The following is a 21,979-nucleotide window of genomic DNA, read 5'->3' as shown; positions in this document are numbered from 1 at the left end:
TTTTATGTATCATTATTTTTTTCCACAGAATGGTAACAGGGAGCCTTGCCTACTGTATTCCACACGCAACCTTTCTTCTGCTTAGGAGAAAAAAACTCCAGATCAGCACTTTCCAAAGGCTTGAAATTTGTCACCTGAAAGAAACTGGCATGTTCTTACTCTCTCTTGCTACTGCAAAGGTTTTTTTCCCCCAGAAGTCTCACACTTATGAATATGAATTTTCACTGAGTATAGACAAGATTTTCATTTAGGACAGACGTTGGGGTAAACAGACTCTTGGAGTGGACGTGCTGGTGTGAATAACACCTCTCAGACTGTAAATGCGGGTTTATACTTTACATGCAGCGAAGCCATGCACGGCGAGCCACAATACAGTGTGGCACAGAGCGGACTTTGTGAAAGCTGTCCCAGGCCCCCGTCACCTCAGCGGCCTCGACCTGCCTGGTTACCAAGCTGTCTGTTACTAAGCTACTGCCGGTGTCGCTCTGGTAACCACGATTGGACTGAATCTGCTTCTATGTTGTTTTTTTCTTTTTTCTTTTTTTTTTTGTGCAAGTGTGAAATGATGACTGTAATAATCTGAAGACTTTAACCCCTTAAAAAGCATTACTATCATCAGTAAAAAAACTAGCTTCAATGCTTCACTTAGCATTGAAATTTCCTTCTTTGTTAAAATTATGGCATGCCCTTCCTCCTTTATTTATTGTTGCTATATCAATCAAACGTATGTGGACACTACAAGTTCAGTAGAAAATGTAAGTGTACATGACCCATTTCAGAACACATACAGTACAGTAAAAAGCTAATTCACAATAAATAAATAAATAAATAAATATTAGAAACTGACCTTAATATAAATAAATATAAATACTGACACAAAACATTAGGATTTAAAATGTTCAGAACATTTTTGTTTTTTTTACTTGCTTGCCCCTCAGTGGAAACATAAATAAGGTTTGCTCAAATATAATGATATTATTACGTTTTTCAATAGAAAAATGAATATTTAAACTGAGAGACCTCTTCCAAAACCTGTGGAAATTGTTTTTATAGCTAATGTCAAAAAGAGTTAAATATGTCTAAAAAGTATAACAAAATGACAGTAATAATTCTAACCAAGTATAGCAACAAAGTCAGATTGAGTGATGCCACTGAATTTGGACAATGACACACACACACCCTTCACCCACACACACACACACACACACATCCCTCGCCCACATACACACACACACACACACACACACACACACACACACACATACACACGCAATCTTGTATGTGTGAAATGTGAAGATTAAATAATCAAATAGACTTCAATTCATATTATGGAGATTAACCAGTAGTACTACTAGCTTAACCCTAACCCTAACCTTTACCCAACCATAAAACATGTATGCACCTTAAAATGTAATGATTTACAATTTGGGGACCAAATGGTGTTCTCCACAAGGAAGACAAGTCTGTGCAGTGTGAGTGTGTGAACAGATTTGTGTCCCCACAATGTGATATATTTACACACACACACACACTTGTTTAGACAAGTATTAAGCATTATTTTCAGGCTCATAAAAACCTTCTATGACATTTCAAGGTTTATGCTCTACCATTAATAATGCTACATAATTATCCACAAGAGGCATATTAAGCTTTCTTTATGATTTCCTCACTTCTATGGAGACTAACAATATGGCAGCATGATGTCATATACAGTGTAATCTGTGTCAGAGAAAATTAACTTTTGATTTTATTGATATCATGAGGGGGCGGCACGGTGGTGCAGCAGGTAGTCTCGCAGTCACACAGCTCCAGGGACCTGGAGGTTGTGGGTTTGATTCCCGCTCTGGGTGACTCTCTGTGAGGAGTTGGTGTGTTCTCCCCGTGTCTGCGTGGGTTTCCTCCGGGTGCTCCAGTTTCCTCCCACAGTCCAAAAATGCACGTTGGTAGGTGGATTGGCGACTCAAAAGTGTCCGTAGGTGTGAGTGTGTGAGTGAATGTGTGTGTGTGTGTGTGTGTGTGTGTCTGTGTTGCCCTGTGAAGGATTGGCGCCCCTCCAGGGTGTATTCCCGCCTTGCGCCCAATGATTCCAGGTAGGCTCTGGACCCACCGCGACCCTGAATTGGATAAGCGGTTACAGATAATGAATGAATGAATGAATGAATAAGCATTATTTTCAGACTCATAAAAACCTTCTATGACATTTCAAGGTTTATGCTCTACCATTAATAATGCTACATAATTATCCACAAGAGGCCTATTAAGCTTTCTTTATGATTTCCTCACTTCTATGTAGACTAATAATATGGCAGCATGACGTCATATACAGTGTAATCTGTGTCAGAGAAAATTAACTTTGGATTTTATTGATATCATGAGGGACAATGTAAATTCACAATTTGAGTCAATTTACATTCTGTCATCATTTAAAGTCTATCCCCCTTCAAATATGATTTTCCAGTATTACACTAAAATAAAACTGAAACGCTGATACACGAATGTTTAATCTGTTTAATCCAATTAGAGAAATGAATCAGAACATTCACATAACAGGGACAAAGTGTTTGGACAGTTGGGAATTTCCTACATTAAGTTAGAGAGAGTGAAACGAAGAAAAGCATGAGAATGTTTTCCTTTTCTCATATCATAACCATTAAACAGAATGAGCCAAGAGAGTCTGGAACACAAAACAGTCCCTGCCTCATCTCCTGGACATTAAAGCAGAGTTTAAAAGATGTTTACTAGTATTATATTATTAGCCATAAGGTTTTCTTAAATAATGTATAACATACAAAGTTATTACAGTAGTTTTACTTTTTACTGTATTTATATTAAAAATAATTTTAAATAATAAACCAGGCGGAGTGGTCCATGTTCTTTTGTAACGCATGCAGCATTTCTTGTTAGGAATTTAGACACTGTTTGAGTCAGCTTTAACTGATATTCTGTTTCCAGTGAGAACTGAGTTTAAACCAACATTGTTGCACATTCCTTTACCATATATGACTTCTTTATTTTCATTTTCAGAGCTGAACTACCAGAGGCTGGAATACATGTTTGTTTTAAGATAAACAAGTTCATGATTTGTGGAATATGTTAGATACTGAATGTCTCATTCAAACTTTAATTAACTTGGATTTGAATACCATGATTCTTAGGCTGGATGTCATGAAAAATGTCCAAACCTGGGTCAGAAAAAATCAAGTTTCTTGAATATTTCTCTCTGAATATAAATGAAAATGTAAGTACATTAGGACAATTTATCCAGCATACCAAACTGTACAAAAATATACAGAAACATCAGTTAACCTGGATGTTTTAATGGCAAATAATGATGCTAAATATTTAAAACAGTTTAATTGTCAATAACATGGTCAGGGTCTCTCTAATTTCACTAAGTCCCTAAATTTAATTCAGCACTCTAGTGTTTACCCCTGCTATTTCCCACCCAACCTGTCAGCGAATTACCAAGATGTCCATCAGATATTTTGTGTGTTTGGAAGTGATTTGAATCTGTGGAAAGCCTGACTTCAAAGGAGCAGGACTAGTATTGAGTAGCATGGGTGTAAACTGTAAATTAGAGTCTTTGGTGGGGTAGAAGGGGGAATGAGTCATAGGCTTAGTGTGAGAAATTCCTCTCCCATAAAAAAATGAACTGGTATTTAGTTGAGAAGTTTTCTGAAGTACATAAAAAATATGTTCCCCTTAAAAATAAATCCACTCTGACATAATTTGTATTAATTAATATAACACATAAAATATTCTATGTAAATCAGTTATGAGGCTAACTAGGGCACTTTAGTCTCTTTGTGGATTGTTATGTGGAGCTTCTAATGAGAAAAGAGGAATGAAACAGTACCCTCTTCTCTGCAAAAACTAAATATTTACAGCTTACCTGAAATCTAAAAGCCAATAATAATAATATAAAACCAATAATAATTGTGTCATGAGCTGGTCATAATCCCAAAACAATAAATGATTCTTCTGTTTTTGTTGTGGGATTTTTTTACAATTATTTGGCTATAGTTATTTTTCATCCTTTTTACACTGGAATAATTCCACCGAGTTCACTGATGCAAGGGAAATATAGGGGCCTTATTGAGCCCTTACACTATATAATAATGTTAGTAGGTCAGAGGATATACATAGGTCTCTCTATGTCTGTGTGTGTGTGTGTCTGTGTGTGTATGAATTTCAGTACAGTCATCTGCTCTGTAAATGTGAGTAGACAGTGTAAACCTAACCTCTGACCCCATCTATTAACCTTGACTCCTCTTGTCTGCTTCTGGAAGGCCTGAGTACAGAGCATATGTTTTGAGTGAGATAAAGTTACTACAGACACAGAGCAGCCATTAGGTTCATCTTATTCATTCTTCCTCTTGCTTCAGGTCTGAAAATAATCCACCACCTTATACTTTGACAAGACAACTTGCTATGTGTCAGAAAGGATGTGTAGCGAAAAAAGAAAATTCACACCATAGCACAGACCTGTTGAATGTATGTGGGATTGTTTTGATCAGGAGAATAGCCAGCTAACGTCTGAACTGTGTAGATGTGTTAAAATACCTTGCATTCATTTTCTATAATTATTAGTACATGGAATGGTATTGTTGGTATTCAGAATATAAGTGGGACCCTTCACCTCAAAGTCTCAGGTAAACCCTGCCTACATGAGCTGAGCTGAAGCCATATATATATTTGTGTTGGGCAAATTTAATTCTAAACTACAAGACTTTTTTTGTAACCTAAAAACCATTACAACCCACGTCTCTCTCTCTCTCTCTCTTTCTCTCTCTCTCTCTCTCTCTCTCTCTCTCTCTCTCTCTCTCTCTTTCTCTCTCTCTCCCTCTTGCTAAACTTGTGCCCAATTTGAATAAGGCCCCTTTCTGCTCACAGCAAACTCCGGGGAGGCACTCACACACAGGGATCCAGGATTTTGAGTTTGCCTCAAACCAACGGCAAAGTGCTGCTAACCCTGAGACACTGTAAGGAGCTTAGACTCAGCAACAACAGCTAAAGACAAAGGACAAGGATAGCAATAACAATTTGGTGAGTTTCGTGACTTTAAACTGCATTTAAAAATTAAATATCAAAAATGTCCTCTGTAAAAATGGTTGCATACATTCATGACATGTATTTATTTTAATGTTTTAATTTAATTTACAATATGGCAAGCAGTAGACACCTCGTATTATTCATGATAATTCTTTTTCTTTTTCTTTTCTTTTATTTCTTTTTGTGCAGCTTGAATACAATCACTCTAACGCTTCAGAGTAGGCAATCATTCATAAAGCTATATAACACCTGTATAGACCATTAATAATAACAACAAACATAAGCCAACATAAACATATTTAAAGCCACATGCCAAAAAACTTTTTTTTCCAAAGAAAGTGGTAAGAAACCTGAGCATTTATAGCCTTTTTATTATTGGCTTTTATAAGTTGTAATGAAAGGCTTAAGTAGGTGGCATTGCCTTATGAACTAAGACCTACAGTAACATTTTGAGATCACTCATTTTGTTTGACTATTTTCTCACAGAAGCTCAGTTGGAATACTATGCATTAGTAGTTTAACTAAGTAATTAAGACACTTTTTGGGGATTTAAAATTATATAAGTGTATAATGGAAAATTTTATATTGAAAATTGTATGAGAATTCAATCCCCAGTGATGCCTCAGACCAGATGATAACAGATCTGGGCAGTTATTGTCCTCCTCCAAGCGGCTTGAGCTGTCCAGTGATGTTGTGTTTAAACATTTGTGATGGATGTCATCACAGATCTCAGAGGAAGCATGTACTGTCTTCACCCTCCAACCTTAATAGCACTGTGTGTTTGGGGAAGTCCTAGCAAAAGAGTGGAAATGCCATGAATAAACTGGGGCTCATTTTCAATAAAAGGATATTTTTCCACATATGTATATCACTGTTGGAACAGAAACTTTAATTTTCATGCATTAAAAAGTCCAGCTCTTGTATTAAACCAGATTTTTAATGAATGGACTAGACATGTTTTTTGTAGTATACCATATATAATATTATATTATAATGGTATATTAACCCAATGCCTCACTATGGTTCAGACGTTGGTGACACCTACCTACCTGCATGCGTATGTGTGTGTGTGTGTGTTGTTGGATGTCTGTGAATGTGGACACTGTTCTGCTCATGTGGCTCTCCCAAGGCTTTGGTGGGTGAGAGCCTCCAGTGGAACACAACGGTGTGTTTACATTGGTTTTAATGCCGGCCTCGGCCCATGCACACAGCCCAGAGCTGAACAGACCTCTGCTTATTGGCCTTAACCTGATGAGAACGGAACACACCACAGAGAGTGAATGGACACACTGTAGAGATCCCTACACCTCCCTCTACCAAATGCCCCTTGGCCTGATGAGCTCAGAATATGAGCAAAGACATGTCGTTGCATTTCTTAAACTCTGCAGTTTCTCTGTGTGTGTGAGACTGTTTATTATAAGTGCAATATGCCACTGTCAGCATTTACCAAGCAGCTGGCCACAGGGCTGTTTGGCTATTTCACTTGGGTAGGACTTTTAAGAAGAACACTCCAACTCAGGCAACAGGACAGGTTATGGCAGGACACAACCATACAGTAAACAACGTATAATTAATAAAGGTTTCTACACGATACTTGGCTTGCAAACCTTTAAACATCCTCCTCACTCTGGTACCTCTCCTTTGAAAAACTGGTCCTGTTGAAAGGATCTTCTCGCTGAAAACTATAGGTACTATAAAGACCATATTTTGGCTTACTTTACTGGTCTTCACTATTTATAGCTTGTTGTAGAAAGGTAAGATGTCTCCCTTTCTTAAATGGTCTTTGGACATTTAAGTGCCATTTCAGTAAATGTTTAGTGGTGACTGTGCACCTTTGTGCTGCTCAGCGCTGATGCTGGTCTACATGGAAGGTGATAAAGGCACTTCTGAGTGATTGATCCATTCATCACTAAACCTCAGCTCCACACACCTGTGTAAGAGACAGCGTAGACAGAGCTGTATCTCCACAGTGTGTGGAACTCAGAGAATGTGTGTCTCTAACAGCACACCTGTTTTGGGTGTGTTACTGTGAGCAAGTGCTTGTGATCTATTCTGTTGGTTACTCTGCTGTTTGACTCTGGTAAAATGTCCAGTTTTCTGAGACATTTGTCACTGCAAAAACAAAACAACATGGACATTTTTTGATATTGTGGAGACATTTAAGATAAATGTGAAATAATTTCAGAAAAATCTGAAAATTGGGATATTCTCCTAATCCTTTAGGACTTTACAGGGCATTTTAGGAAAACCAGCATTGTATGAATTTTGTTTTTAAAGACATGAGAATTCAGATTAAATAGTAGTAAGATTTTTTTTAATTACATGAAAAAGAATTAAATTGTTTTAGCAAATTTGGTAAAAACTATATTATTTTTATTACATTTGTAATAAAGAAATAAATATAAAATGAATACAATGATGGAAGATAGAGTAGCCAAGGGAAGGAGTGTGTGATACTTGCTTTAGATTCAGTTGAGCTTCTGCCACTAAACACAGATACGACAGCCTCTTCCTGTAGCGTTCGAGCCTCTGATAGAAAGCTCTGTGAGGAGTCTGCCAACATGAACATTGCTCAGTGCATTTAAAAGAGCTGTATTCAGATTCCACTGAACCAGGGCCAGGGAGGCAGTTTTACACAGAGAAGCCCATTATCACTGCATCAGTGTGTTTGTAATATATATTGTTAGGAATATATGTATATATATATATATATAGTGTCTTTAAAATTCAACCTTTCCTATAAAGAACACTTCCTCTACTATAATGTACTATTTTTCTTGTCTCTGTGTGTGTGTTAGGATTTGTACCATAGAAAATGACTCCTAACATTCAGTAAAGGAGAAATTAGTCATATTCTTCTACATGTTATGAAATAGCCCTTATACCAACAAGTAGTGGCACCTAAGCTAGTGGCCTGGACCCTGTACTAAACCTATTTTAAACATGGCTGCCCGCATGTCAGGATCCTGCTCTATAAATTGGTTTGTTCAGGGACAATAAAACCCACATGGGACAAAAAAGTAAACATAATAAATAAGCACTGTCACAGTTATTGTTTCCTACAAATAATTAAATATTTGCCTTTTTATGTTCATTTACAGGTGAAAAATGGCTACATTTCTTCTGTTGTTTGCCTGCCTCTGTGTCAGTGCTGCTTCAGTGTTGTTTGGAGACATGGACGGTGAGCTCATATTCAGAATTTGCTTTTTGTGAGCATAATGTCTCTGTTAATGGACTAATGTTTATTCATAGCCAATGCCTCTCTATTCGGGCTCTGAACATTGAGATTGCAACTTGTTTAGATTGAAAAATTATTTGAATTTATTTTTAGCACTACCTAGTCAGAACAAAAAAAATTATTTTCATTCTTAACTCTAATACTCCCTCTTACTTTGTCATATTGTATTATTTATTATTGCGGACCTTTGCCATCTGGAGAACTGCTCCAACAGAATTTCAATTTTGCAATGAAAATAAATAAAGATTATAATCTAATTCTAATGAATAATAGATAGTAAACCTTAAGCACAAATTCAGTAAAAAAAAAAAGGAAAAAATTCTGAATGATTCAAAATGATTGACAGGTGACATGTGAAGAACTGCTTTTTTATTGGGGGAGGAGTGTGCCATTGGTAGGTGGATTGGCGACTCAAAAGTGTCCGTAGGTGTGAGTGTGTGAGTGAATGTGTGTGTGTGTCTGTGTTGCCCTGTGAAGGACTGGCGCCCCCTCCAGGGTGTATTCCCACCTTATATATATATATATATATATATATATATATATATATATATATATATATATATATATATATATATATATATATATATACACACCTTTTTTTGACCACATTTTAGGTTTTATTTGGTAAGTGATCTTGCATCTGTTTTCAAATTCTGGCAGTTGAAGGTCTAAATGAATGAGGAGAAAAAATGCATAAAAAAGGGTGTGAATTGTGTTACCAGATCAGGACAGTCTGCTGAGTGTGAGCATTCCCGTGGAGCAGCCGCTGCGCCCCCTGCTGGGTGGGAAAATTGTCATCCCTTGCTACTTCCAGGACAACACGGTTCAGGACCCTGGAGCCCCCACCATCACACCCCTGTCCCACCGCATCAAGTGGAACTACATCCACAAGGGCAAAATCAGCCTCATCCTGGTGGCCACTGAGGGGATGGTACAGATTGAGACAGATTATCTGGATAGGGTCACATTAGTGAACTATCCCTCGGTGCCCACTGATGTCACCATAGAGTTGACAGAGCTGCGCTCCAGCGACTCTGGGACGTACCGCTGTGAGGTCATGCATGGCATTGAGGACAACTATGACTCGGTGGGGATGCAAGTTCAAGGTGCTGCTCCACTTCAGACACAGTTCCACATGCAAAATCCAATTCCATGAATTCCGTTTAATTGCAAACACATGGCATGTAATGTTCTCCCTTACGAACTTCGGGTTTTTGTTTTTGTAAATATTCACTCATTTCAAAGTTGATGACTGCATCTCATTCCAAAAAGTTGCGACAGGCACATGTTTTCCATTATGTCCCATCACATTTTGTTTTGACATTTAATAATAATTTGTGGACGGAATTCACCAAATTCCAGTTTCTTCTCCTCAGGCATCGTGTTCCACTACAGAGCCATCACCAGTCGTTACACTCTGAACTTTGAGGAGGCCAAGGAGGCCTGCATCAAGAACAGCGCTGTTATAGCTTCACCTGAACAGCTGCAGGCTGCTTACGATGACGGCTTCCATCAGTGTGATGCAGGCTGGCTCTCAGACAGAACTGTGAGGTACTGTATGCTCAGCCATATCCTCTCATGAAAACGCATTACTGTATAGTTGTAGTTTTAACAGAAATTGTACACAAAATTAGCTACTTTAAAACTAAACCTATTATGAAAATGACATACACCAAACAGGCATAATATTATGACCACCTCCTTGTTTCTGCACTCGCTGTCCATTCTCTCAGCTCCACTGACCGCAGATGAGCACTTTCTAGTTCTACAATTACAGGCTGTAGTTTATCTGTTGCTCTACATAATTTGTTTGCCTCTTTCACCCTATTCTTCAATGGTCAGGACCCCCACAGGACCACCATATAGCAGGGTGCCGTGGCCAGGGCTGCCCACTGCTCTGGGCATGTGTGCTCACTGCCCCCTAGTGTTCACTAGTGTGTGTGTGTGTGTGTTTGTGTGTGCGTGTGTGTGTGCGTGTGTGTGTTTCACTGCACGGATTGGCAGAGAACAAACTCAGTGTGCAAGCACAGTGGCCAATAAAGTGATTCTACTTCTGATTCTGATTCTGATTCTCTCAGGTACCCTATTCATGAGCCAAGGGAGCCTTGCTATGGAGACAAAGAAAATTTCCCAGGTGTACGAACTTATGGAATCAGAGACGATAATGAGACGTATGATGTCTACTGTTTTGCAGAGAAGATGTCAGGTAATAAACAGACAGTAAAGCCATCATGCTACCATGTAATACTGTGTATTAACCCAACGCTGTTCATGTGTGAACTCCAGGCAGGGTTTTCTATTCCATGTCTTTTGAGAAGTTCACATTTTCGGAGGCATCCGATCAGTGTGGAAAGCTCGGAGCTCGTTTGGCCACCACAGGGCAGCTGTATCTGGCCTGGAAGGCAGGGATGGATGTGTGCAACGCCGGTTGGCTGGCTGACCGGAGTGTACGATACCCCATTAACATCGCCCGGCCCCAGTGTGGCGGGGGGCTTCTGGGTGTGCGAACTGTTTACCTTTACCTAAATCAGACAGGGTACCCTCTCCCAGATTCAAGATACGATGCCATCTGTTATGAAGGTGAGGGCATAAAACGCTAAGTTCAAATTTCAAAATTTCAAATTACAAAAGAGTTCATGCCCAGGTTCGATAATCAGTTGAAATGATCAAATCAGATGATCAATGTTGAAAGTTCTGAATATATTTGATTGCTCAGGAGAAGATGAAGTACCAAGTCCACCATCCCGAGAACCTGAGGTTTACAGCAGCATAGAGCCTGAGATCAGCGTGGCTACAGTCACCTCCAGCCCTGCAGCCTTCTCTGAGAGTCTGACCACTGAGGGAGAAGTGCGAGGGGAGGTGGTCACTCAGGAGCCCTGGAACACCACCACCATGGAAACTCCCTTACCACTCCCTCCCACCATTATAGGGAACACCACTGAAGTGGTGGAGGATGTAATCAGCATAGTTACAGCTCGGCCTGAGCTGGGATTTGAGCTACCAGAAGATAATGTCAGCACTGGTGAGTAAGAGTGCATGTGGTTGTGATGCTACTGAAGTTGTGGCACTGCGAATAATGGAAGAACACTGATGTTTTTGCTTTGATTATTTTAACCAGTGTTAGGGCAAGTACTCAAACAGACAGAGGTAAATGTAGGGTAGGTTTTTATTAAATGAAAAGGACACAAAGAAGAAAAATAACTAATCAAAAAACTTGATGACAAAACATCAGACACAGACCCGAAGACTAAGACACTAAGAAGACCTAAATAAAACAAAAAAAGAATTACAAGACAGGACAAACACAGACCTATAAAGCTAAACGAAACAGAAATATAAATATATAGAGACCTAAACAGAGAGCGATACTTAGATAGTGGGACCTGGAATGTCAATGGTGGACCCACACTGAGACTTGGGACAGGGATTATAAAATATAGCGCAATACAAAACACTTGGGAACAAGAGTCATATGAGTAGACACTGATGAAAGGGTACAGCTAAGGACCAAGGTGGGGCTAATAAGAGGTTAGAAATATCTTAAAGCTCCTTCAGTCTTTTAACCATTTCTGTATTCATTTACTGCTAATAAACAGACTTTTTCTTTCCTAGCTTTAGACTCTACAGGAGTGGTGTTTCACTACCGCTCAGGCTCCACACACTATGCTTTCATCTTTGAGGAAGCTCAGAGAGCCTGTCAACAGTTAGGGGCTGAAATAGCCAGTCCTGAGCAGCTGCAGGTTGCTTACGAGTCCGGCCTCCATCAGTGCAGCGCTGGGTGGCTTAAAGATCAGTCTGTCAGGTTGCTTCTTTATTTTGTATTTTAATTTTTATATATCTCCAGTTTAAAGAAATAAAACAGAATATATGGTAAACTAAAATATAAAACTAATAGAAGGATTGATCTACTAAACCTTTGTTATATAGTAATAGTAATGGAACAGTTCTATATGTGGTGGCAGGTTACTGCATATTTTTCCCTCTCTTCTGAGCAGGTATCCTATTGTTCATCCTCGGCAGAATTGCTCCGGAGATCTGGGAAATGCTCCTGGGGTGCGCTCCTATGGGGTCAGGCCAGCGTTTGAACACTATGATGTATACTGCTACATGGATCACATAAAGGGTAAGGCTATGGTGCCTGATATATTAAGCATGCAGACACCAACTGTACAAAATGAGTATGCATTGGTTAAAGTTTCTTTTTGTTCAAAATCATGCTATTTATCTGGTTGGTATCCTTTTCAACAGCATGTATTCACACTTGTGTCTACTTATGAAATGTACAATGTGCAACCAAGTTTATTCACTGCCATATACAAGAGGCATTCAGTCTTCACACTGTATTTCACACTGCATTCACACTGTATATGAAGTAAATGAAATATGAAATTTATTTTATATATAATCTTGCTTAACATCTATACATTAGTTAGATTTAGTAATTAGCTTTTCAGATCCATGAAAAAAGTACATATGGTTTCACTCAAATAAAAGATCATTTATAACTATTATCAAATAATCATTTTCCACTGAGATCCAGGCTGTAGGGTGGAGGTTTACTGGTTTGGAATCCACAGTCACACACAGGGCGATGCTCAATTTTTGTAAACATAATTGTTTTACACCTAATGGTTTAGTTTACATAGTAATTCAACAATACTAATGATCTTTTTTATACATCCTCAAAAACGGTCCCTACTTACAACTATAATAAAATTACCTGCAGGATAAGTAGATTATATCGGTACTAAGAACACCCCTAATATGTAAAGGGACATTTCTATACACTGACAACTGTTTTGGGGCATTTTTGGGCAACAGAATAATGTGTATAATATTTAACAAAAGATTATTCAACAAAGATAATTTGAATGGCAATTTACACATTTGTAATGTTACATTTATGGAGATTAGTTTGTGTCTAATCCATCCTGGATATGCAAATTGACTTAGACTTTTTCTTTTAATTTTGCCTTTTCTTAGGAGAAGTCTTCCATGTCAGTTCCCATGCAGGCTTCACCTACTATGAGGCAATGTCCAACTGCCATCAGCAGAATGCCACACTGGCCTCCATCGGAGAGCTTTATGTAGCCTGGAGTCAGGGCTTCCACAAGTGTAGCCCGGGCTGGCTGTCTGACCGCAGTGTCCACTACCCAGTCCAAACCCCACATCTTGGCTGTGAAGTGAATAAAACCGGAGTTCACACTCTTTACCTTAATCCTGACAAAATTGGTTTTCCAGACCCATATACCAGACACGATGCCTACTGCATTAGAGGTAATCCAAGGCACATGCACTGTTCAAAATATAAAACATGGATATGTATCAACAGTTTTGGGTCCTTTTTTTCTTCTAGCAAATCTGTCTATACTAACTGATGAAGAAATGCTGAATGCCACAGGAATGGAGTTCAACTTGACTTACATAACAGAGATTATAAGGCCTGGTATCTGCTGAATTTAATATCCACTAGACTTCAATATGAATAAACTGACATGTTGCAGAGGTTTACTGTCTCATTGTTATTTTCTCCAGCTCGTCCTCTTGTCCCTCCAAAGTCTGTAGAGGAGATTGGTTCTGGATCTGCTTCAGGTGGATCTGGAGATGTTTCAGGAAGTGGAGCCCCCAGTGGAGATGTATCTGGCAGTGGATTCCTCAGTGGAGACACATCTGGCAGTGGAGTCCCCAGTGGAGACATATCTGCCAGTGGAGACATATCTGGCAGTGGAGTCCCCATTGGAGATGTATCTGGCAGTGGAGTCCCCAGTGGAGATATATCTGGCAGTGGAGTCCCCAGTGAAGACATATCTGGCAGTGGAGTCCCCATTGGAGACATATCTGGCAGCGGATTCACAAATGGAGACATATCTGGCAGTGCTTTCACAAGTGGAGACATATCTGGCAGTGGATACCCCAGCAGAGATATATCTGGCAGTGGATTCACAAGCGGAGACATATCTGGCAGTGGATTCACAAGCGGAGCCATATCTGGCAGTGGATTCCCCAGCAGAGATATATCTGGCAGTGGATTCACAAGTGGAGACATATCTGGCAGTGGATTCCCCAGCAGAGATATATCTGGCAGTGGATTCACAAGCAGAGACATATCTGGCAGTGGATTCCCCAGTGGAGCCTCATATGGCAGTGGATTGTCAAGCGGAGATGTATCTGGAAGTGGAATCACCAGTGGAGATGTTTTTGGCAGTGGAATGCTAAGTGGAGATTTATCTGGCAGTGGATTCACCAGTGGAGATGTATCTAGCATCTTTGTGAGCTTTGAGGGGAGTGGAGATATACTTTCAGCAGAGGGTACCATCTCAGGGGGGCCCCAGGAGGCTGGAGAAGGAAGTGCAATCATTATCACCCTGGCATCTGGGGACAGCAGTGGTGATGATTCTGGATCAAGTGACATCTCTGGATCTGATCAAGACAGAAGTGGTTCTGGTGCTCTTCTATCTGGATTTAGCAGCGGTGATATTATCACCTCCATTGATCACAAACAGATTGAAAAAACACAAGAGTTCAGTGGACTTCACAGTGGTGACATCATGAGTGGGTCTGGAATAAGTGGATTCCACAGTGGTGATATTATGAGTGGGTCTGGAATTAGTCAATTCCACAGTGGTGATATCATGAGTGGGTCTGGAATAAGTGGATTCCACCATGGTGATATGACGAGTGGGTCTGGAATAAGTGGATTTCAGAGTGGTGATATCATGAGTGGTTCTGGCTTCAGTGGATTCCAAAGTGGTGACGCTGTGAGTGGCTCTGGTTTCTCTGGCATTTCATTTGTGGAGTCTGATATGATTGAACTGACGAGAAGACCTACAGTAGAGCAGGAGGCAATTGGCATTTCTGGTGATGTGTCTGGTGATAACAGTGGATTTTCCTCTAGAGATGGTTCTGGATCTTCTGGATCATCTAGTCATCTACTAGGGGAAGACCTCATACCAACTTCAAAGAGTGGGGCTGTCATCTTGCTGAAAGAGGATGAGATCACTGAAGTTACCTCTAAGCCTCTTGAAATCTCACAGGAGGGCCGTAACTCTGTGGACCTCTGGAGAGAAGGCAGTTCTCCAGAATTTCACACAGATGAGCCCTCCACTTTGCTACTTTCTGGCTTGAGTGGCAGAGAGGCTGGAGATAAATTTACAGACTTGGAGGAGGTTAATATTACAGATCAAACCCCTAATTCTGATGCCAGTACAACACAGACAACATTAATCTTCACCACTGCTCCTTCCATATCACTCCAGACACCAGCTGCAGTGGAGCAGCCCACTGTTACTGAGGGTAAATGAGTAAATCTATTTTTTATTTACCTTCTTGGGTAATGTGTAGAAGTCAGAGACCACCTTCTATTATTTTATTTAATTACCAAGCACAATGATTTTTTTCCTAGGAGAAATTCTACTAAAACAATCTTCTGAAGAGAAATATATATAAGAAAATTCACTAGCATTTAGACATGTAAAGTCAAATGGGAATAAATATTCAACATTAAAGAAAAAAAATGGGACTGATAAATCGTGTCACACAGCTCCTGTTAACGCTTTTCCACCAACGTATAACGGGTTCCGTTCCGGTTCGCAAACTAAATTTGGAACAGACCAGAAAAGGTCACGAACCAGAAAAGTTCGTTCCCAACGAACCAAAAAAGGGTTGTTTTTTTTTTCAGCGCGAACCATTCTAGTTAAACAGCGCACACCTGATTCTATTTGTTTGACCAACCATTTTCCTCTCTAAACAGCTAAACAGTGTGTGCTTCTGTTTGGTTGGAATGAAATCCTGCAGCCACACCGGCCTTTTGTGGATAAAACTGGTGACCCCTGTAGTTTGGCTCTGGCGCTGTATTCAGCACAGCGACCGACCCCGGCTGATGACGTATCATTGGGTTCCCTCTAAACTTGTAGAAACGCGGGCTGGGTCACTGGAAAGTACCAAGGCTCCAAGAAACAGGAATGGAACCTTTCCAAGAACCAGCATTCTTGGTGGAAAAGCGCGTGGGTTCGAGCCCCGCTCCAGGTGACTGAGGGGTTTGTTGAGTCCCCGTGTACGTGTGGGTTTCCTCCCACGCTCTGAAAACACACGTTGGTCGGTGGACTGGCGACTCAAAATTGTCCAAAAGAGTGGTCTCCAATTTTTGTACAGTACAGGAATGCACATACCCAGTAAACAATTAGCCGTTGATTCAACGTTGAAATAACGTAATGACTGCCGTCTAATCAACGTTCTCTTAAGGTTGAAAATGAACGTTGAAAAGACGTCCAAACACAGACATTGAAAAGACGGACAGACTACTTTTAGACCTATTTTGAACGTCCAGGGACGTTCCTTGTTTACTGGGATACGCTTCAGTGACTTGTGTTCTTTGTGATTTTATGACCATATCTCTTTAGTTGCAGCCCTTGATCCCTGTGATCCAAACCCCTGTGGGGACGGATCATGTGTTGTACAAGGTGGAACTGCTGTCTGCCACTGTCCAGCAGGATTCACTGGTGAAAACTGTGCCACACGTAAGTAGATAATTGCTGCATTTCATTTTACGTTTTTACGGTAATGGTTAACTAAATGTCATACATTGTTGAAAAGTGAAGTTACAACTGTATACAATTGCTTCATCCCTAGGCTTATGACTGAAAATTGTAAGGTTGTTATTAATTGTTGTACTGTGTGTGATTTTTCAAGAGCAATCTGTCATTTTCTTCAATTTCTACACTTTATTAAAAAAACCTGTTTTGAATATTCATGCCCTAATGTTGAGGACTCACCCTTGGAGCATAAACATGTGTATTCTGAGACTACAGAACAATCTGATTATTCATCTTATGTGAGCTGCACCTTATGGAGTAAAATGTGCATATATTAAATAATCACTTTAATTAATGCAAGTTACTATTTGGTGGTAAAATATATGGCAGCTGTAATAACATATATGTTGTGCAGTTGCAAGAATGGGTATATAATATGTAGTTAGACATATCAGCCTTCACAGTTTAAGGGATTAAAATACAGAAGAAGCCAGTTATACGGGCTGTGTTTATTTTGCAGCTGTACAGGGATGTGAAGATGGCTGGGTGGAATTCATGGGCAGCTGCTACATCCACTTTAATGAACGAGAGTCATGGACGAGTGCTGAGCAACTCTGTCAAGAACTTAATGCTCATTTGGTTAGCATCACTTCCCAGCAGGAGCAAGATTTTGTCAACAGTGAGTAGAAACTTATATTATCTGAAATATGTACGTTATCTCTGATGAATTATAAAATAGCTTGTTATCTCTTTACAAACCTAGCTCAGACCCAGGACTACCAGTGGATTGGACTCAATGACAGAGACAAGCAAAATGAGTTCCGCTGGACTGATGGAAGCTCCTTGGTGAAGTCTAATTATAATTTAATAACAAGTAGCAACAACTTGAAACAACAGTCCCAAGACATTTTAAAACTCACTGTGAATGTTTTTTTTCTGCAGCAATATGAAAACTGGAGGCCAAACCAGCCCGATGATTACTCTAACTCAGGAGAAGATTGTGTGGTAATGGTTTGGCATGAGCATGGTAGTTGGAATGATGTGCCCTGTAACTACCATCTCCCCTTCACCTGCAAAATTGGACCTGGTAAGTGGCTTAGCTTGAGTGTGTTGGGGAATTTTATTAGTAGGCCTACATTGTTTCTTTTAAGGACCTGTTGCATAATTGTGTCTGGTAAAATAAATCTAATGGGATGAAACTGTACAGTATGGAAGCTCTTTTCTGCAAACTCAGACTGGATAAGTGTTTACTGACAATGAATGAATTAAATCAATATATTGAGATACTATGTCATTATCAATATCTCAGAATATTAAGATATTAAGCAACTCATATTAATTTAAAAAATTGGTGCCTTTTTTTTATTATTATTTTATGTGGCAGAAATGGGCTCGTACATTAGAGTAATATGCAGCTTCAAAACTAAAATCCCAGTCATGAACTGCCAAAAAGCCCAGCTGCTAGAGAACATTCACTCATAAGTATACTCATCTCATGGAAAGGCTGAAGGTCAGGTTTTCTTGTTGAAGCCAAACTAATTGGGTTTTAGAGACTAGTTTTACGACTGCTGTTAGTTATACATGTTGGTTACTGATGTGTTCTTTTAATATTTTCACGTTCCTCTTCTTCAGTGAACTGCCACTCACCTCCAGAGGTGGAGCATGCCAGGATATTAGGAAACATAAGAGAACATTACCCAGTGAATTCTATCATTCGCTACCAGTGTCACACTGGCTTTACACAGCGCCATGTGCCTGTGATACGCTGTATGCCAGGTGGCTGGTGGGAAGAGCCTAAAGTGGAGTGTGTAAAAAGTGAGTCTACCAAGAGAATCATTGTAGTTTAGGGCACAATTGTTATGTAGATCTATGGAGGCTACAGATTATATTCATGACCTTTTTTTTTTTGCAAATTATAATTAAATCTTAACCTTGTGTTTTAATATATATATGCCTATAGATAAAAATAATACATAACTGCAGCTTCCTAACTTGGTTTTCTAAAATGGCTGCCCACAATATTCAGCTTTTGTTTTGGATACAAGAGGAAAGAGAACTACAACAGATTAATCTGTGCCACCGTAATGAATATAAAAGATTTTTATAACAACAAAATTACACCAAGTTCTTATACAGACTATACAAAAATGTGACTTTATGTGCTCTCTGTCCTCCTTCCAACAGGCATTTCAAACATCAGACTACAGAAAAGATCACTCAAGTGGCATTCAAAAGCAGTCAACAGTCGAACATGGAAGAAGGTTCTCTAAACGGGCCTCAAGATCTGCACTTCAAATCTAGAGGACTGTTGTTAGTTAATGAGCTATCTCTTCACAATGTCTTATTTGCCCAGAAGAGAACCTGTACCCTCTGTTAAGAGGATCCACCTTATACAATGACGCACATTAGATTCTGTTCTGTAGTCCGCCTGGCTTATTGGTTTTCAAGTGTTACTCAGTGCCTTGCTTTTGGGGAGAAAGAAGGAAAACGAAGCATGGGTAAGAGTTTGGTGAGAGCGTGAATATTTTCCATGTTATTCTGAGACAACTCATTGTCAAAACAAAATTTGAAAAACATTCTGAACTGCACCATAACTCCACGAGTGGGTCATTTCAATTGACAAACTGTAAATTATCTGTAAGTTCTGAGCCTTCCCACGAATGAAAAACCTTAAAAGTGTACTTAAAGGCCACCAGGGGACACTGTTGGTCACATTGAGGATTTTTCTTAAATCGTCATGGACACATGCCCCTGAATGAGCCCTGCACTGTTCTTCTAAATTAATTTGGTTTTCTTCCTTGCTGTAAGTTAGGTGTGAAGGAATATGAGAGAAAGGTTGTGTGAGTGTTAGGGTGGTCCTATGAGTGACACTTGTATATTGTGAAAAGACAAAAGGCTTCAGTGACTACAGCTGGATAAAATAAAAGTCAAGCACATTATTATTTCAAATTATATTCTTGGGGTACAAGCCTATTTTATTAGTTTTTGCAGCAAGACCGCAGAATGCAGGTTACGTCTGTGAGATTGTGAAAGATAAAACATGCATTTTATTTCCAGTGTAGCATTAGGTCTGTCGTAACAGTGACAAGCCCCGTTGTCATCCTCCAACTCTGCACTTTGATGACATCAACATTATGAGGATTTATGGGGCAAGATTTTAGTTAATTTTGTTACAGACTCTTGTTACGTACTGACTATGCAGGTGCTGTGCTCAATAAAACTGTTGTCAATCATATTCATCCAGTTGGATTGTCTACCATTGCCCAATCTAGATGTCAAAACACACTGCAGCTCAATTCCAAATTAAATTCTCTTGGCAAATACATATTTTTTCACAAAACAATAGGGCAAGACATGCTGCTGTGTCGGCATAGATGTGACTGCAAAGGCTGCAGTAAAGGCTTAATGAAACAGATGAAAGTATAAAGGGCACTGAAATACGGTATATACCTACAACCGCACAGTCCTCATTGGCAATGTGCAAATCATCATATAATAAATTCAAGTACACCATTTGGAACAGGCCCATTGTCACTGGAGCAAACACGTCATGGTATAATTTAGTCATACTTATTTGTAGTGCAATAGAAATTAAAATACACACTATTTATTGACAACAACAAACTGAATGAAGTTTGACTACTGTTTTTCCATATAGGAAAGATTTTCCACATGTAATGCATTGGCTACATTGCTACTTACTCATAACAAATGGCAATAATGATGAGCCCCTACATTAACATGCCCCTTCTTCCCTCTTAAAACCAACAAAAAGTAGTGTTGACCACCTGAGTAACTGAGTGTTCTCTGTACGCTGAGTGATGAATATTGCACTGGTTTGTATTCTAATCATACAGAGTAATATCCAGCACTTTCTTTTGGCAATGTCTCGCTGTCAGCTGTTACCTTTAACTATGTTAAACTGAACTCATACATGTCAATGTGCCATACCTGTGCCCGTCAAATAAAGAGAGACTAAATATTTCTGTGAGTGTGGTTACAAATCTGGAGCTTCCCCAGTTCAGTTTATGTGAATTGTGTGTGTGTGTGTGAATTTCTGTCTTTTGATTAGTGGCAAATTTATTTTTGCTCATTTTTATATGATAAATAGGTTCATGTTGCAACACTAATTAAATAGGTACAATTCAGATGTATTATTAGATCAACCATATTGTTGTTTTACTAATGAACTACTGTAAAGCTACTACATACATACTGTGATGTGTTTTCAATCATTGAAACATTGGGGTGCAGGGCAATATTGTAATGATTCATCACAAAGAATATATCTTGGTAATTCTCACATCAGAAGAAACTGCATTTTTTGAGCACTAAAAACACAACCAGCATCAATCTATAGCTTACTCCAGTGTGTTCATTATTAGCCTGTGCAACAATATAGTCATGTTTTTTTTTAATTGTGGGCCCCAGTACTGAGAATCAAACTTACTCAAATTTTAAACTTTGTGAATAACTGCACCCTCATTTAGACCTCGTATCGTTAAACCGTATGGACCTGGGAGTCATAAGTTGTTAGTGTGCTCCAGTCCTATCGTGTGCAGTTTCTGCACAAACAGCCCATTCATATCAGATTCATCTCCAGAAATCCCAGAATGGAAAAAACAGGGACGAGCTGATGAATATGCCTTTTAATGGCTTACACTGTGCACCTTCATCAGGGCATGCAGAGGGAAAAAAATCCCTGCCTAGCAACACTGCTGTCTTTTTATTCAAAAATGCCAGCCCCTCCTTTCCGTGTTTGTGAAGCAGGTGTAAATAGGACATGTTTGAGTCCAAGGGATCATAAAATTACAGGCAGTTCTATTTGCCAGGAGAAACAGGGAGGTGGGTAAAGGCATTAGTGTGCCTTCCTTCTCTCTTAGTGCCAAAAGGCTCAGACAGGGTGGCGCTGGGGAATGGCTGAGGTCCCAGGTCTAGTAGCGTTAGTCTCTCTCTGTTTCTGTCTCACTTCCCTATGCCAAGATTATCCTCGCTTAGCCTAGTGAGCCCTCTGCTGCTCAGACCATAACATCACCTGTTCTGCCAGTTGATTACTAATGTTAGATTTATCAGCAACACTCCCAATAAAGGTGCACTTTGCAGGTTTACAATTACTCACTGTAGCTCATCTGTTGCTGTGGTTCATCAGCCCGACTCT

General features: G+C 39.5%; 1 protein-coding gene across 1 annotated transcript; it reads left to right on the top strand.

Annotated features, from left to right (window-relative positions):
* The first annotated feature begins 4,911 nt into the window (after positions 1-4,911).
* Positions 4,912-20,791, top strand: acanb (aggrecan b). The gene is made up of 18 exons (XM_066649638.1): positions 4,912-5,046; positions 8,154-8,233; positions 9,013-9,396; positions 9,667-9,841; positions 10,369-10,496; positions 10,577-10,870; positions 11,007-11,312; positions 11,903-12,092; positions 12,286-12,413; positions 13,274-13,567; positions 13,647-13,736; positions 13,826-15,583; positions 16,690-16,806; positions 17,342-17,500; positions 17,585-17,667; positions 17,764-17,908; positions 18,454-18,636; positions 19,006-20,791. The coding sequence occupies exons 2-18, from the start codon at positions 8,161-8,163 to the stop codon at positions 19,089-19,091; spliced, it is 4,593 nt and encodes a 1,530-aa protein (XP_066505735.1). The 5' UTR covers positions 4,912-5,046; positions 8,154-8,160; the 3' UTR covers positions 19,092-20,791.
* Positions 20,792-21,979: the final 1,188 nt, after the last annotated feature.

Source organism: Hoplias malabaricus, chromosome 17, assembly GCF_029633855.1.
Source record: "Hoplias malabaricus isolate fHopMal1 chromosome 17, fHopMal1.hap1, whole genome shotgun sequence".
In the NCBI taxonomy this organism is placed as follows: domain Eukaryota; kingdom Metazoa; phylum Chordata; class Actinopteri; order Characiformes; family Erythrinidae; genus Hoplias; species Hoplias malabaricus.
The sequence above is the reverse complement of the archived record's forward strand: the minus strand, read 5'-3'. Positions and strand labels throughout refer to the sequence as shown.

Coding starts and splice junctions, on each gene's coding strand:
- acanb (XM_066649638.1), top strand. CDS start 8,161: ATGGCTACATTTCTTCTGTTGTTTGCCTGCCTCTGTGTCAGTGCTGCT. Junction 9,842..10,368: donor CTCTCAGACAGAACTGTGAG/GTACTGTATGCT, acceptor TGATTCTCTCAG/GTACCCTATTCATGAGCCAA. Junction 13,568..13,646: donor CGATGCCTACTGCATTAGAG/GTAATCCAAGGC, acceptor TTTTTCTTCTAG/CAAATCTGTCTATACTAACT.